A 16,352-nucleotide genomic window follows, 5' to 3' on the forward strand; every position below is an offset into this window, starting at 1 on the left:
TACGAGGCAGTTAAACTCCCGACGTTAAGGAAGAGCAAAGCAGGCTTTCATCCACTGCTACCCTCGCACCTCACTGAACCTAGACTTTGTTTACTAAAATTGAGATAATTCCTTCTTAATCTACTTTACGGTGCTGTAGGGACCTCAAAGGCCAAAGCTCGTAGAAAAGCATAAAGGGCAATTCAAAGTAGAGACTGTTGATTAGTTACGTAACGGTGCTAATCTGCACATTTAAAGGATGTTTCATTCAGCGGTGCTACAGGAGAGCGGAACAGAGGGCTAGAAGGCTTGCAAGTCGCTGGTACCCGCTCCGAAAAAAAGCAAAACAAAACAAACAAAAAAACAGGCTTGACCTAACGTGGAGGGGAATCCGGAGCAAACTCCAAAGTCAAATCCTCGGAAAGTGACAGGTTGGCCTGAGCACCCGCCGCCACTCGCCTCGTCCCCGGGGTCACTCTCCAGGCGCCCACACCACCCCCATCCCGGAAATCCCAGACCGCGGTCCTGACCGCCCGGACCGCGTCGCGGGCGCCTCCTGGCGGCCACCCGCGGCCACCCCCCGCTCGGGGCGCGGGAGCGGCTCTGGCGAACTAGGGAGAGAAGGGCCGTGGTCTTCTCGCGTGAACTAATGGCGTCATCGAAGCGACGGGCCCGGAAGGAAGTAGCGTGCGGAGAGGTGTGGCGGTTTCTGCGGTTGCACAGGGGTTCGGACGAGTACGGAGCGCCTGGAGGGACAGCCTGGTACGCGGCCCCCGCCCCTTAGCGTGCGCGCTTGGGCCTCGGTGAGGCTCCCGGCAGGAGCTGATCGACGGTTCCCCCCGGCCCCCAGCACAGCATCCTTTCTCCCTCGGGAGCGGGAAAGCAACCCGTTTCTGTCCCGTCCCTTCCCCGCGAGCCTCTAGGCGGGACGGAGCGGAGGCTCTTGGAGCCTCCAGACCCGAACCAGGGCTCCTGGGACTCGCGACCCTCTCTCAGAAGAGGGCAGGGAAGGAGCGCGAGGTGGGGCGGGGGTGACTTCGGGGAGGAAAGGGTTTTTGCACATAGGACGCAGCTGCAGATCGGTAGCTGGAGGCCGCACGGTGAAATAAGCGCCTCGCAGACGTCTGCGCCCGAGTTAAGTTAGACCCGGGAGGCAGAAATGCACGCGCTGGACGCGTGGGCCCAGGCGCGCCCGATTGGGAACCTCGCTGACAGTTACCGTAGTTTTTCCAGATCATTCAGTGTTCAGGAAATGAGTCTCTGGATGCCAACTCTTTCGCGTCCTGGTGCCTGAATACAGTTGAACCCAGGAGCCCCAGAGTCTACCCAGCCTGGGGAACCCCCTTTCCCCTCTAACCATGGGCTTGGGGAACCTGTCAGTTGCAAAGTGCTAGTCAAGCATATGGGAGGGAGTGTGGCTTCAGTGCTGCTTAGATACATATATTGTTTAGGGCCAAAGGAATAACGGGGAAGGTGGATGAAAGGCCAGAGGATCCCGCCATGGAACTCGGCTCGCATGCTGTCTGTGTCACTCCAGCCTCTGAAAGGAGTAAATAATGGTTTCCTTTGAAGTGGCAGACAATTAAGGACTGGGAGGCTCTGACCAGAATTACACAGCCACAACTGCCTGTCATCTGACATCCTCTGTAATTTGGGCCAACGTACTGCAGCTGCCTCGCTTCCCTTTTACTAATATGAGTGGCTCCGGTGACAGCCCGTTCGTGTTCACAGGAAGGGAAGGCTGTGTCCTGAACGCTGCCCAATTGGCACTGGTTCTCCCTTGGGCCACGGCTGTATCTGGAGCCAGTTAAGGAATGGTGGTGCCAAGTGAGAGCAAGGAGGAAGAGAGTTGTAGATCTAGCCTTGTGTTCATACTACTACAGGCTGGACGTGAGCCACTTTCTGGAGCTCAGCTTGGGGAGGTGCTCTCGCTGTCAGAGCTTTTCTCCCGCAAGTCAGAGCGCACACGTCTTGCTGTATCTTTTCCCCCAGGGTGAACGCTCACTGATGGCTCAGTTGGGAGCAGTTTTGGCTCTGGCTGCCAGTTTCTTGTGTGCATCTCTCTTCTCAGCTGTGCACAAGATAGAAGAGGGACATATTGGGGTGTATTACAGGTAAGGCAGCGACACGGCGTAGCTTGCAACTTCCTGTTCAATGACTGGCTTTCCTAGTCAATGTTTAACAGATTCTGCTGACCAATTGTGTTTATATTTTGTTGAATAGGAGTCTTTTAGATTGAGCTTTTGTGTCAGTGACCGTGGGGAGGGGAATACACACACACGTAAATACATATATAAATGTAAATATAAAACCTAGTAGTCTGATGCCATGGATGATAATCGATAAACGTGTAGAGAGATTTAGAGAGAAAACCTAAAGACAATCATGCTCCTTGAAGATCATCTCTGAAACATTGTTTTCTCCTACTTGCCTCTGGGCGTCTTGGTGCCACAAGCTTACCTCTGACGAGTACCGGTTCTTGATGGCAACCTGAGGAGATGTAATGTGGACCTCCTCTTTAAAATTAACATTTCAGGAAGAATGGAAGAGCCTGCAGGTTGACTTGTATCCATCAAGGCAAGCTCTAGGATAGTGGTTCTTACAATAACCCATTATGTCACTTTATTTTTATTGCTCTTTTTAAAAAAAAAAAAGTATCTGTGACTTAATATAAAGCAAAAAAGCATTTAATATAAATCTTGGGTTGCTTTCCTTTGAGTAACCTCCATAACCAAGTTATGTGCTTTAAGTCTTTATGAGCCCCTTCTTATATGTACCCCGTAATGCTTTTTCTCTGGATGCCAGTAGCGAGTTCTAGAAGTCTGATTGGGTTCCCCTCTCCCTTTAATTACTTCTTCCCACCATCTGTTTCTATGTCCCCCAAAATGGCTTTTAATTTTATTACCATTTACATTTAACTTGATTAGAAAAGTAACTGTACTGCCAAAAAAATATTTAGATGGTTTATCAAGTGTACTTAAAATTATCCTTTTGGTTCTTTGTGTCACTGGACTCCAACACTAGTACCATTAATTGGTCACTATATTCCCGGATTTAACTGCCCTTGTGGATCGCCACAAGCCCAACAGATACGACAAAACAGCTCTCCTCTCTTATCTCAAGTATAGCCAAGGATTCTGCTGTCTTTATTCCACTTTGTCTGTGTGCCCGTTTTTCTCACTGCAAAAGCATGAATAGCGGTTTTAGGTTTTAGCATCAGGCTTCCTAGAATATTAGGGTCAAGCTGAGAGGAAGACAGGGATCTGTGGGCATGGCTCTGGCACATGTCACTCTATATTAAATGTTTATGGGGCTGCAGAGAAAGTGGGCCCAAACAGTATTGATGTAACAGACACCCCTTTGCTAAACCAAGCCTGCCTCTCTCTCCCTTCTCTGCAGAGGCGGTGCCCTGCTGACTTCCACCAGCGGCCCTGGCTTCCATCTCATGCTCCCATTCATCACATCCTATAAGTCTGTGCAGGTATACTCGGCTTGTGGGGCAGGGTTGGACGACTGCAGACTTGGGTGGTGATTAGTGCATGACTTGGAATGATTTAGCCATTGGATGAGTGGATGAGTATAATGCCTTTTCAAGGAATCACTTAAGAATAAGTCCTATATATAATATAAAGTATGAGGCTCCATGAGCCACTTACTTCTGGAGTTTTACTTGATTGTTGAAATAGCTGAACGGGGTCATTGCCTTGGCCCGTCATTCCCAGCTGGGAACTATGGCTTCACTTCAAGACAAAACCAGAGAAGAATCTGTTCTGAATACGCAGAAGGAAAAATAGGATGTTTGTGCATCTGTATGTTTTAAACCACAGGCTACCAAGATAGATGGAAATAAAACATGGTAATTTTGCTGGTTCTTTTTTGAATTTCAGAGATGTGAACATAATTGGGGGGGGGTGAACTTGGAGAAGGGAAATGACATCTAAAATAGGTGTAGGATTAGTTATGACGGACCCAAAGCCAGGCTACGTTAGACTAGTCATCTCTGAAGTATGTCCAGCTAAGAGGAATAAGAAGATTCAGAGAATGACTTTTAAACTAACCCAGGAAAATATCCTGGGTTACCTCATCGGCATCTGCCCTGTAGGTTTCTTCTGCCATTCACTGTGCTTGATGGTTTTCAAAGTGCATTCCGTGCACATTATCTCATTTGAGTCTCACAGTAATCCTGAGAATGGGCCGAGCAGGTTTTAGAGGCTATGAGGTTAAATAAAGAATCTGCTGCTTCAAGACTAGTGAATGGAAGAAACGGAAGTAAACATGGGTCTTAGGACTCCTAATCCAGGGTCTTTTTCACTAAACCATCATCGCTCAGCTTGTTCATGTGGTGGTTCATTTACAGGGAAGCAGGGTGGGTACCTTTGCTTGGTTTACTCTCACACTCTGTAAGTGAGGAGCATTCATTGGGGTATTCACATTTCACAGAGGCCAAGTTTAACCCAAATAAGTATTCAAGGCAAAGGCTGTTTAGGTTTCCCAAAAGAACTCACTTTGTTTGTCACTGCTCACCTTACAGCATCTTATGTCTCCCCTAATTCCAGACCACACTCCAGACAGATGAGGTGAAGAACGTACCTTGTGGGACAAGGTAAGGTGCCCAGAATAAAGCTGTGAAGCCCAAATAAGAGGCAAGGCCATCTGGCTGGCTACAGTAAGAGACAGTGAAAAGGGATGTACCACTTGGTGGTTTCACCAAGTTCTCTGGCCCCAAGCTCCCTATGTTCTGAGTTGAGTAGGTGGTGGAGTGCAGTAGAGAAAATCACAGAAGGGAGACAAGTTTGGAAGGGCCTTGAATGCCATGATAAAGGCCTTTAGCACACAAATAACTTGCTAGAGGAAGATAACTTTAGCAGAACTAGCTATGGAGAATGTTGGAAAGGTGGTAGGGGGAGAACTCAGGGGCCGGAAATTCAAAGAGAAAACCAATATGGTGGTCCGGTTGAAAAGTCGGGAAGGTCTGAACAGGGACAGAGTAACAAAGTAAACCACACCATAAGGAAACACTCGGACAAACACAGAATCGGAACATCCCACAGAATGACTGGCCCTATTTCATCACAAAGTCATTGTATTTGGAGGGGCCTTGGGTCAAAAAGGAGACGTAAAGATATAAGCAAATGTAATGGTGAACCTTGCTTAGAACTTGGTTCCAAAATGACAGCTATTAAAGACGTTACAGAAACTGCGTTAGTCATTCTGGGCTGCCATAACAGAATGCCGCAGACTGGGTGGCTTAAACAACAGACACTTATTTTCTCATGGTTCTAGAAGCTCAAAGTCCAAGGTCAAGGTGGCAGCAAGGTTGGTTCCTGGCCTGCAAGTGGCTGCTTTGCTGTGTCCTCACGTGGCCTTTCCTCTATGCACGTGTGGAGAGAAAGATCTCTGGTGTCTTTTTCTTCTTTCCTTTACCAGTCCAGTCAGATCAGGGCCCCACCATTATAACCTCATTTAACCTTAATTACCCGTGTAAAGGCCCTGCTTCCAAATAGTGTCGCATTGGGGATTAGAGTTTCAGCATATGGATTTTGGAGAGCACACAATTCAGTCCATGACAGGAACTTCTGGGGAAATTTGGAGAAAGACTGGGTATTAGATGGTAAGGAATTATTGCTAATTTCCTTAGGTTTGGGAATGGTATTGTGACTCTGTAGGAAACTGTCATTACTCTTAGGTGATTGATGCTTGACAGGTGTTAAGGGCTAAGGTATCCTGACCGCAGCTTGCTTTGAAATGTTCAGCAAAAAAAAAAAAAGTAGATCAATCAATAGGTAAAGTGTTAACAATTGTTAAATTTAGGTGTTGATATATGAGTGTTAGTTGTACTATTCTTTCAGCTTTTCTGTATGTTTGAAATTGTTTTCTAATGAATGTCGGGGCGGGGAGGGCTGAACTAAAGTGATGGTGAAAACAAAGTGAGAAACAGTGACCATAAAACCCCACATTTTTAAGTTCTGAGAACTGCGTTACCTTCTTTAGTCTCTTCCTTTCGATTGATTGCTTTAATCAAAAGGCACTGCAGATTAAAAGGAGATGAACTACTCTTGTCTTACCGCCAAAGTTTCGTTTTTTTCTTCGCGGAGGTATTTTTAGGAGGTGTGATTTCTCACGAGATTGCGTTCTCGCTAGCAGCTCGGAAGGACTCCTGCCTGGAGAGCCTCCTGCCTCTGACCTCTCACCGCACCCCCCCACCCCACCCCCCGTGAACTCTCCTCTTTTCCTGTCAAGTCACACACCTCCCGCCACCCCCTAGGAGAGGCACCATATTCCAGAGCTTAGCCTTGACTGCTGTGTCCGTCCCTCTTCCGACAGCGGTGGCGTGATGATCTACTTCGACAGAATCGAGGTGGTGAACTTCCTGGTCCCACACGCAGGTGTGTGCTTGCCGTGCCCCTCCCCCAGCCCAGCCCCTCCCCTGCAGCCCACTCCCCCCGCCCCCCCACCGGCCCCACGCCTGCCCCGTGTCTGCAGCAGCGCCCCGGGAAGGGACAGCCGCTGTGTCCGGGGATGTGGTGAGTCCCGCCCGTCCTCATCCTGAATCTCTCCTTCCTCCCAGTGTATGATATAGTGAAGAACTACACTGCCGACTACGACAAGGCGCTCATCTTCAACAAGATCCACCACGAGCTGAACCAGTTCTGCAGTGTCCACACGCTTCAGGAGGTCTACATCGAGCTCTTCGGTAAGAAAGCCTCTGGGGATGATCACCTGCTCAAGCAGCCCTGCTTCCCCGCTGCCTACTTCTGAGCTGCCCACAGGGCGGGATGGGTACCAAAGGCCCGGCAGTGTTGAAGATCCAGTGCCCGGGAAGCGGGCGGTCACACAGGGCACTCCTGGGAAATGCTGATGCCGGTGGAAGAAGCTCGTGAGAGTGGTTGAGCGTTGGGCACAGGAGTAATAGTGGATGAGAGGACTCGCTCCTGCGCTGAATCAGAGGCCTGGGATGGAAGTGTGTTCCCACTGTCCCTAAGCATCGTTTTGTAGTGAAGAGGGGTCAGTTCTAGAAGAACCTTAGAGATTACCCAGCATCCTCCTTTCAAGATAAGGGTACTAAGGCCCAAAGGGAGAAAGTGCCAGAGCTGGCTAGTAGCAGAGCCAAAGCTCAGACCTCCCTCCCCTGGCTTCTGGCTTCATCCATGCCACCCTGGATGAAGGGCACCGGGACCAAGTGATGAAAACAGCAAGGGCCACGTTTAGTTCTAGAAGTGGGACAAGGACCACAGCTACTTACAGTTCCTAGAACCTCTGTGGGTTTGGGTTGTTGTTTTTACCCTATACCTGCAGAGAGGAATAGGGAAACGCTTAGAACAGAAAGGACCCACGTGGGACTTCCCTGGTGGCGCAGTGGTTAAGAATCCGCCTGCCAATGCAGGGGACACGGGTTTGAGCCCTGGGCCGGGAAGATCCCATATGCCGCAGAGCAACTAAGCCCGTGCTCCACAACTACTGAGCCTGCGCTCTAGAGCCCGCGAGCCACAACTCCTGAGCCCACGTACCACAGCTACATCGCAACTACTGAAGCCCGCGCGCCCAGAGCCCGTCCTCTGCAACAAGAGAAGCCACTGCAATGAGAAGCCCGCGCACCACAACAAAGAGTAGCCCCCGGGCTTCCCTGGTGGTGCAGTGGTTGAGAGTCCACCTGCCAATGCAGGGGACACGAGTTCGTGCCCCGGTCCGGGAAGATCCCACATGCCGCGGAGTGGCTGGGCCCGTGAGCCATGGCTGCTGAGCCTGCGCGTCCGGAGCCTGTGCTCCGCAACGGGAGAGGCCACAACAGTGAGAGGCCCGTGTATTGCAAAAAAAAAAAAAAAAAACGAGTAGCCCCCGCTCACCGCAACTAGAGAAAGCCCACGCGCAGCAACGAAGACCCAACACAGCCAAAAATAAAATAAATAAATGTATTAAAAAAATAAAAGCAAATGAACTTTGCAATCAGTGGTAACAGCTATTCTTGACATCAGGACTGGACAGTGATTTTTCCCAGGAATCTTCATTAAAAGGACCCTGAGTGAGAACATTCTGTAGAGTAGACAGAGGCGGAATCATTGGCGGCGCCAGTGGTCTTAATTAAGCAAACAGCCTTTTGCACTGTGTTTCAGATTTGGGAAATCATCAGAAGCACTTTTGACTTTTCTGCAGAAGAAAATGAATCTAAATTCACTTTATAGGCTTTGGATTCTCTTGTGGGGTTTGGATTCAGTGTGCTGTTTAAGAACAGTTCAGTAAATCTGCTGTTGATTTTTTTTAACCTCAAACTGATATAATTTCATAAAATATCTTAGTTTTCTCTCTAGCCATTGTTTTAGAACTTGTGCCATTAAATGAACGTTCCAAAGCATTTGAAACAACAAAAGACAGAAGAGCTCTAATTTCCGTGTAGAGGGAATTAAAATGTGAAATTATTCTGCATTAAAGAACTTCTCACTATCTTGCAGATGAACTTGGCGTCCTAGTAAAGTAAAACTTCTTGTACAGAGGAGCTAGGGAAGTGTGTTTGCTTTGAAATATCTTTTAACATCATTCTTGCCAGCAAGCACTGTTTTGTTTAGAATCCATTTGCATCTGCAAAGGAGAAACTCAAATCTCTAATCCTGTTCCTTGAAGTTGGAAAGTTTTTCTCTGGTCCCCTCCTCTCAGGACGCATAGCCCTGACTTTCAGCTTGACTGCAGTTCTTATCACTGCTTGCTCTGATGCATCCTCTTTGCCTGTTTTATTAAAATGTTATCCAGTACTTGTTCAGAAGTTTGTCTGAAGACCTTCTTTGTGTTCACGTAATAACATAACTTAATCTGCATCTGTCAGCATAACCATCGCCTATAAACAACTTAGTACTGGTGTTACTTTGGTAGTAAACCACCATGCAAAACATTTCTTCCAGATTTTCCTAGAAAATTACTAGCCCAGGGTCACAATTTTCTGCCTTGACTCAGACAGAATTTAATCTGATAAACAACTGTGTTGTTAACTTATGGAGGGTATAGGGCATATCCCTTAAAGTTTGGTCGGTCTCCTATTTAAAATAGAAAATGTGGAATGTAATGTTTATCTCTAGCCATCAAATTGTTAGACCCATGTCAGGTGGGAGGTGCTGCCCTTATGGGCATTTCTCTCTCAGTGCTGAGAGGCTGCTGGGAACGTATCTGATATGTAGAAGTATTAAAACCCCTTGCTTAGCGATATGACAGTTGAAGAAAGTACTGTTCTCAACCCTAACAACCAAAGCATAATAATTAAACAAGTTCTTTATTTTGGGTCCTGACTAGCTTGAGCACATCACTGAACCTCTGTGGGCCTCAGTTTGAGCATCTATAACAGGCAAGGAGTTAGACTTACTGTTCCTCAAAGGCTCCTGGATCACGAATGGCCACTTAAAGCAGATGGCAGCTGACAGTAGGGAGATGGTTCTGTGAAGATGTCCCAGCCTGGTTTCGTGGGTCCTTTTCTCAGTGCTCTTCCAGGATCTTACTGAGGATCTCATGGGCGGGGGGCAGAGAAGGGAAGGCCCAGGTCAGAGCAGGCAGCCTGGGCGCCGCTGTTCTAGGGTCACAGCTAGAGGGACAGTCGGTTACAGCTCTTCCAACCCTTGTCCGTGAAGTGACTCACGTGTCATGTTTCAGACAGAGAATCAGGACCAAAGCAAACAGCACATCAGACCACTTGGGCTCGTTTCCAGAGCTGTAAATTGTCATTCTTCTCCTTGTGTTATTTGATGGAGTTCCTAATGGAATTAGTCTTCCTTGGGGCTTTCCTTGACATCAGAGTCTGTTTTTCTTTTAGAAACCTCTAAAATTACTAGATTTAATGTGCTTGGCTTTTTCAAAATACCTAACTTGGCCATTCCACCTTCCTTCTTCGTGAAAGCCAGGCGGCCACCTTCTGTTGCTGCTGTTTCTAGGGAAAGGCTGCTGCCTGACTCAAAAAATGTGCTCGAGTTGTTTGTCCTTTTAAAGCTTAGTTCCCTTCTGGGCGAGGCTGATATCTTCTTGAGGCCCCAGGGAAAGGACACGCTCACGTCTGGCTCACATAGAGGACCGAGTGGGCCTCCCGCTGTGAGAGTCTTGCAGGGCGTCTTTAGACATCCGAGCTCTGATGAGCACTCTGCCTCGGGAAGACCTTTTGCCTGTCAGGTGCATTCATGAGCCGGTGTCTTGCCTTGCACTCTACCACCATACTTCCCTCCTCCCTGCCTGAAAAGTGTAACAGCTCCTTTATCTATCTCTCTTGATTCCAGATCAGATTGATGAAAATCTCAAACTGGCTTTGCAACAGGACCTGACCTCCATGGCCCCCGGGCTCGTCATCCAAGTAAGCACCGCCCTGGTGGGAGCCCTGCCATCGCCCCCCGACCCCCGAGGAAGGTGCATCCCCTCTTCCAGAGGATGTCCTGTCTGTGCAGGAAGATCAAGGACCGGTGGGAGCTGGTCCCTCAGCCCCTCACCTCCCCATCAGGTGCTGTTTTTATCCCTCTCCAGGCTGTGCGGGTGACAAAGCCCAACATACCTGAAGCCATCCGCAGGAACTACGAGCTGATGTGAGTGTGCCCGGTGCCCCAGCTGTAACCACCGCTCTCCCCTGCCTCCCGTTCATCCCATCCCGGGGTTGATCGACGCCGGGCCAGGCATCCCCTCTTGAGTATTTGTTACAGCGCACCACCCTGGAAGATGGGGCAGGCATGTCAGGACGCTCACCTGGGCTCCGCAATGACAGAGCAGGGATGCTCTTCAGAGGGCCGGGGCGGGGGCGGGGGGAGGCGTGTGGCATTTCACGGCTCGTGCTGAAGAAGACGGGGAGCGGCTATTGCGTGGGCAGGCAGGTGCCTTTTACTGAAGTCAGTTATGCTTTATTTCCTACCAATGAGTTTTGGAGGAGAAGGCAAGCCATGTTACTGCCTGCAGCAGAGCCGCTTCCACCTGGGACATTAAAGAGCCTGCCAGGAGAGAGGAAGGAATGACAGCTTGCGTCCCCCGGGGCGGGGGCAGCTTGTCTTCTCCAGGGCACAGTGAATCTCCGCAGAAGCTGGTCCCCAGCGGCCTCACAGCTGTGCATTTTTCTCCCCTTCAGGGAAAGCGAGAAGACGAAGCTTCTGATTGCAGCCCAGAAGCAAAAGGTGGTGGAGAAGGAAGCCGAGACAGAGCGGAAGAAGGCCCTCATTGGTCTGACTGTGCTTGTGGGGTCCCCTTTCAGAGCAGACAGGCTGGGGAGGGTGGAGAGATTCAGGAAGCCTGGGGCTCGGTCCTCCGAAGCCCTGCCACACGCGGGGTCGGCCTGCATCCCCCGGAAACAGAGCTGAAATTGTCAGATCACAGCCAGGGATCATGAGTTCTGAGTTTCCACACATCTCTTAAATGAAAAGAGCCCTTCCAGTTAATTCCTCATTCACAATAATAATAACACTGATTGGGCCCTTACTATGAGCCGTGGGCTTTTCTAAACGCCTGCGGGTGAATCATCTCGCTCCTCACACACCCACCCCTGCTGGGTGAGGAAGGCAGCATCCTTAACCTCCTCTCACTGAGCTGAAGCACACGGAGGCTAGATTGCTGCCCACGGTCACATGGCAGAGAAGTGTTGGAAACGGGGTTCAAATCCAGGGACTCTGCCCCTGAACCCGGCTTCTTTACCACTGCACCAGACAACCAGCCACAGCCCTGGCCACTTCCTAAAGTGCAGTGGCAGGAGGAAACCTGTACCTCAACCCTTAAAACATTCCTTTGGGAGAAATACCCCGTGAATTGGGAGAGGGAGCCTGCCATGGCTGCCTCTGGGCCAGTGGCCCTTCACCCGAGCCCACCCGCTGCCCTGCATCAGGGCCTCAGATCAGGTGAAAGGTGCAGTGCAGTCAAACTCTGGAAATATCGGGACTCTAAGCCTTTCTCAACTTCATTAATACAGAGGCAGAGAAAGTGGCTCAGGTGGCAGAAATCACCTATGGGCAGAAGGTGATGGAGAAGGAGACGGAGAAGAGGATTTCGGAAATCGAAGGTGAGCGAGAGATTCCCGCCCGCCTTTTCCTCAAACCCCGCTCTGTGGCCGGGGGGGGGGGGGGGGGGGAGAGTCATTTCCTCTGCTCTGTAATCTCTGTGCTCAGATGTTATGGTTTCTTTGGAACATCCCTTGTTCTCTGTGCTCTGACTTGAGTTTTGGGGAGATTCGGTCCAGGCTGGCATTAATTTTCCACTTCAGAGAGATTCAGTCATTCATCAGATTTTAGTTGGGTGCCATCAGGACTCTTCTGCCAGGCTTAAGAAAAAGGGAGATCACGTGGTCCCTGCTGTGTTGGGCTCACAGTCTGGCATTGGAAGTAAACCAAGAAGCTAGGTCCAGACAGCAGCTCTCTCCCCCCTGCCTTACCCGCCCCCCTCCTCAGAAGCCCGTGAACACCATCGTTTTGGCCTCTCAGGGTCCCTGTGGATGTTAAGCTGGGTGTGAAGAAAACACCTTTCAATACCGACACCACGAGCTGGAGAGAGGTGTTGTCTTTGCCAGCTTCTCTGAATCTCACTCACCTTCAGTCCCTTGCACCTCAGCTCTCACCTCATTCCCACCACCCACCTTCTCCTCCATGTGGTGCCTTTATATCAAGCAAATTCTAGGCCAAAAACAAGACCTCAGGGCCCAGCTTCAGGCTGCACAGTGCTGTGTCCAGTAGTACTCACGATGGGGCCTTTCGGGCTTTGCAGGTGCCCGTGGAGGAGCCAGTTAGGCCTTTACGGATCAGCGGCTCCTCACTGGGGAGCTCTTAGCCGAACAGCACATTTTTATTATAAACGCAGGTCACCAGGCGCTAAGGCCAGTCAAGTTGGCCGCATGCACCCCAGCCAGCCTGCAGGCTTCCACCACCCAGGGCCTTGCTGAGGCTGTGCAGTAAGAACCCACCGCCAGTCCTCGCTTGCTTCCCAGGCTTTTGCTACAGCTGTTGCTCATGCAAGGCTGGCCTCATTCCCAAGGCCAGGGAGTAAATATCAAAAATTTTGCATCAGCTTGACCGAAAGCTGGTCTGAGCAGATTAAGGAAGCAGATTGCAAAGTAGAAGTTTAAATGTGTCTTAGTCCAAACAGGTGTTAGTCTAGACCATGGCATGTCATGCCCTTCAAGTTGTGCCAGCTTAAGCGCTGCTAATTGGAGCCTTTCTGAAATGATTGGTGGAAATGAAAAGGAAGCTGAAGTTGGAGAGGGGCTGAACTGTTTTGTTTATGGTAGTCCATTTCAGGGCAGATCCACCTCGGGCCGTATCCAGAGCCTTCTTCGGGCTTCCCTTGGTCTTGCTGTGTACTAGGAGGGGAGAGCGCTGGGGTGGAGAGCTTGGAGACAGGAGGCTGAGGCGGGTCCCGTCCCTCTCCTCACAGGCCACAGAAGGAGTAAGCGGCTAGAAAGAGGATGTGTCTCCACGATGCTGTCAGAAAAGACACTGTCGGGCACAGCGGCAGACTTACTCAGAGTTAGCTAGGCCCCACCACCGGGAGATGCTGTCAGAGCACTCTTCCATCTTGGTCGATTTTCACAACCACTTGTGAAACAGGAGGAAAATGCCTTTTCCCCAGTTTCATAAATGAGGAAATCAGAGCACAGAGAAGCCAGAGCACTGTGCCCAGGGTCACGGAGGCAGTCGGGGAAAGTGGCGGGGACTAGCCTCTGCCCTTCACTTCACTGCGTTCTTCTCTTAAGATGCTGCGTTTCTGGCCCGGGAGAAGGCCAAGGCGGACGCCGAGTGCTACACTGCCATGAAAATAGCCGAAGCAAATAAGGTAAAGGCCCAGCGCCGCCCGGCCGCCAGAGGGCGTGTGCCCGGCTTGAGAGTAGCCGGGTGGTTGTAAGAACACGGCGCCTGCCCCAGCCCCTCGTGGTCGCGAGCGAGGACTTCTGGGCCGTGTGGGCCAGCGCCTTCCCTTTCCCTTAGCTGGACCCTGAGAGAAGTTTGATTTTGCTGGTAAACAGAGAAACCCCTGAAACTCTCGCAGTTCTCACCTTGAGGGCCTGAGATTACTGTCTCCCAGAGAAGGGGTTTCGCGGTTGCTAACGCAGCATTGAGACCTAACCTGGCCCCATCAGAGTCGGCCTTCCTCGCTTTCCTTCCAGCTGAAGCTGACCCCCGAGTATTTGCAGCTGATGAAGTACAAGGCCATCGCTTCCAGCAGCAAGATTTACTTCGGCAAAGACATCCCTGACATGTTCGTGGACTCTGCGGGCAGCCTGGGCAAGCACTTGGAGGCGCTAGCTGACAAGCCGAGCTTTGACTTAGAAGAGGAGCCCTCGGAGGCAGACGCGGAGGAGAACTGAATGTTTCTGTCCCCAGCCGCACATGACCCTCAAAGAGATCTTTATTTTTTAATGATGAACCAGCCCTCCCTTCCACACTACCTTCTTTGACTCTCTTCCACGTACTGTGGTGAAAAAAGAAGAAACGGACTTAAACCTATTCCCCTTCCTGGGAAGCGGGGGTAGGGACTGATGAATTGGGGTTTTCTTCAGGTAAGTAGGTTACGTGGCTTCTGTTAAGATTTGGAAACCATGGGCTAGACCTTTGAGCTCCAGGCACTGATTTTCGCCCTTTTGAAGCTGGCTTAATTAGGGATGCTATTAATAAGGAGTGGGAGAAATGCAGGGTGTCGCCTCCGATCGGACTGCCCTTATTTGGGGAAAGGCAGTCCAGTGTTCTCAACCTGCCTCCAAGGTGGGAGATGCCCGTGGGTGAGGCCCAGCTACCGAGCAAGTACGTGCTTGTAAGTTTGCCAGCAGAGCTGTGGAGAAACGGCTGCGGTGGATGTTGGCTTTCCCGGCGCTCCTGGCCGTGAGCCCGTGGGTTACTGCCGAGGCCCGCTCTCTGGAGCCCTGGTAAGGAAGAGCTGGTGCTATAGGTTCTGCAGGCTTTTCTACACACCACCCTCCTTGCCCCAGGGCTGAAAGCGTGGTGGCTTCCGACCACATTTCCAGGGTCAGGGTTTGGCCGCCACCACACAATTCTTTTTAAAACTCTTCACCTATTCTGTGATTTGGTTTTTTTCTCCTCTTAACCTGTTCGTTGGTTCCACTCAGCATCAAGAAGACAGGAATGAAGAACTCAGGTGTCTTCAAAGCTGCTGAAGTGGGACCGTGCTATCTGTTAGCCACTGTGGTACCTGCTTGGCAAACTGTGCGCGTTCCTTGAGATCAAGTGTCTTTTCATTGCTGTGGGGATCCTACGGTTGAAGACCTCCTCTGGGGGAGGAAGAAGGGCTCGTCCAAAAGATTCCCCAATCTCAGTGCCTGTGACTTGTGCTGGGGTCTGTCTGATGTAGTGATAAGGGGGAGCCCGTTCGCTAAGCGGCCGGAGTCTTTAAATCCAGGGCTCCAGGGGTCACACCGAGTGTTAAATCTCCAGAGACAGCTGTGTGGGTACGAGTTCATGCCCTAGTCCCTGGGTCAGAAGGACTGCATCAGAATCCACTCAAATGTTTTTTCATTACTAATTGGGAGATTTGGGTGGGGGGAACACAAAGATGAAAAAAAGGTTTTCTTGTGTCCTGAAGTTGGAGTTGGGGGCAGGAGTGTGTACCAGGTCGCTAAGTGGAGGGCAGCTGTCTGGAGTGAACTTGCAAGCCTGTTGGTATCGTCCACGACAAGCCCTGGCTGAGGATTTGTTATTAGCTGCCCCCCTCCAAGAAGAACTCCCACTGTACCCCTCTTTTCTCGGTGAAACTACAAATGATACTTTCTGGCACAGATTTCCATCTCATTTTTGATCCCACACCCAGACTTCTGATTAATCGAATGGCCCCAAAAGTCGGGCTACCTTGCTTCTAAGTAGCACCAGGCTCTTCAGGAGTTGGGGGAGCATTCAGCCGGCCTAGGAATACACAAAGGGTTAATCCCTCTTAATTTAAATGTTGCCCTTCTCTGTTCTAATTTGTGGGACTTAGAATTCTCAAACCTCCATTCCCGGTCACACTTTGTGCAGGCAGCCAAATGTTCCTGGGAGTGATGGATTTTAACGTGCTCAGAAGGCCTTGCAGAAGGCAGTTAGTCTAAGACCAACATAAGGTATCCATCATTAAGATACACTCACCCTCCTCCCACTTCAGTGCCATTAATCACTTGTTAGGAGTACCATGTCACATCCAGCATCCCTGATTTACATATTTGTCGGCTCCTCTGCTCTGAGACCGGCTGCCTAAGCCTCAGAAAACACTACTTCTCTCCAGTGGAATGCGCAGCAAGGACATCTCAGCCTCTCTGAATAGCAGGCTTGCTCAGATTCCTAACCGGAACTTCTCTCTAATACTAGCATCCTGTGATGGCTTGTCCCTTGCTAGAGCACAAAGGAGCCTCGGTGACGTCCTGCTACACCTGCCCCCCTTCAATGTCAATGTCACTTCTTCTTTAA

At 50.3% G+C, this 16,352-nt stretch overlaps 1 protein-coding gene across 4 annotated transcripts; it reads left to right on the plus strand.

Annotated features, from left to right (window-relative positions):
• Positions 1-611: 611 nt before the first annotated feature.
• On the plus strand, positions 612-15,693 carry ERLIN2 (ER lipid raft associated 2). 4 transcript variants are annotated; one of them, XR_016391171.1, is made up of 13 exons: positions 612-741; positions 1,972-2,093; positions 3,379-3,460; positions 4,536-4,582; positions 6,304-6,365; positions 6,548-6,673; positions 10,224-10,297; positions 10,465-10,523; positions 11,054-11,145; positions 11,885-11,974; positions 13,658-13,737; positions 14,069-14,461; positions 15,026-15,693. XR_016391171.1 is itself a non-coding variant. In XM_022571193.3 (12 exons), exons 2-12 carry the CDS (start codon positions 1,987-1,989, stop codon positions 14,267-14,269), a joined length of 1,020 nt encoding a protein of 339 aa, XP_022426901.1. In that variant the 5' UTR covers positions 612-741; positions 1,972-1,986; the 3' UTR covers positions 14,270-15,693. The 4 variants fall into 4 exon arrangements, 3 of the variants coding, with proteins under 3 accessions (XP_022426901.1, XP_022426899.1, XP_089759883.1); XM_022571193.3 differs by having other exon boundaries at positions 14,069-15,693; XM_022571191.3 differs by lacking the exon at positions 612-741 and adding an exon at positions 764-1,528 and having other exon boundaries at positions 14,069-15,693.
• Positions 15,694-16,352: the final 659 nt, after the last annotated feature.

This window comes from Delphinapterus leucas, chromosome 21 (assembly GCF_059928025.1).
Source record: "Delphinapterus leucas isolate spDelLeu-1000000601 "Yukka" chromosome 21, BTC_Dleu_Yukka2, whole genome shotgun sequence".
NCBI lineage: Eukaryota > Metazoa > Chordata > Mammalia > Artiodactyla > Monodontidae > Delphinapterus > Delphinapterus leucas.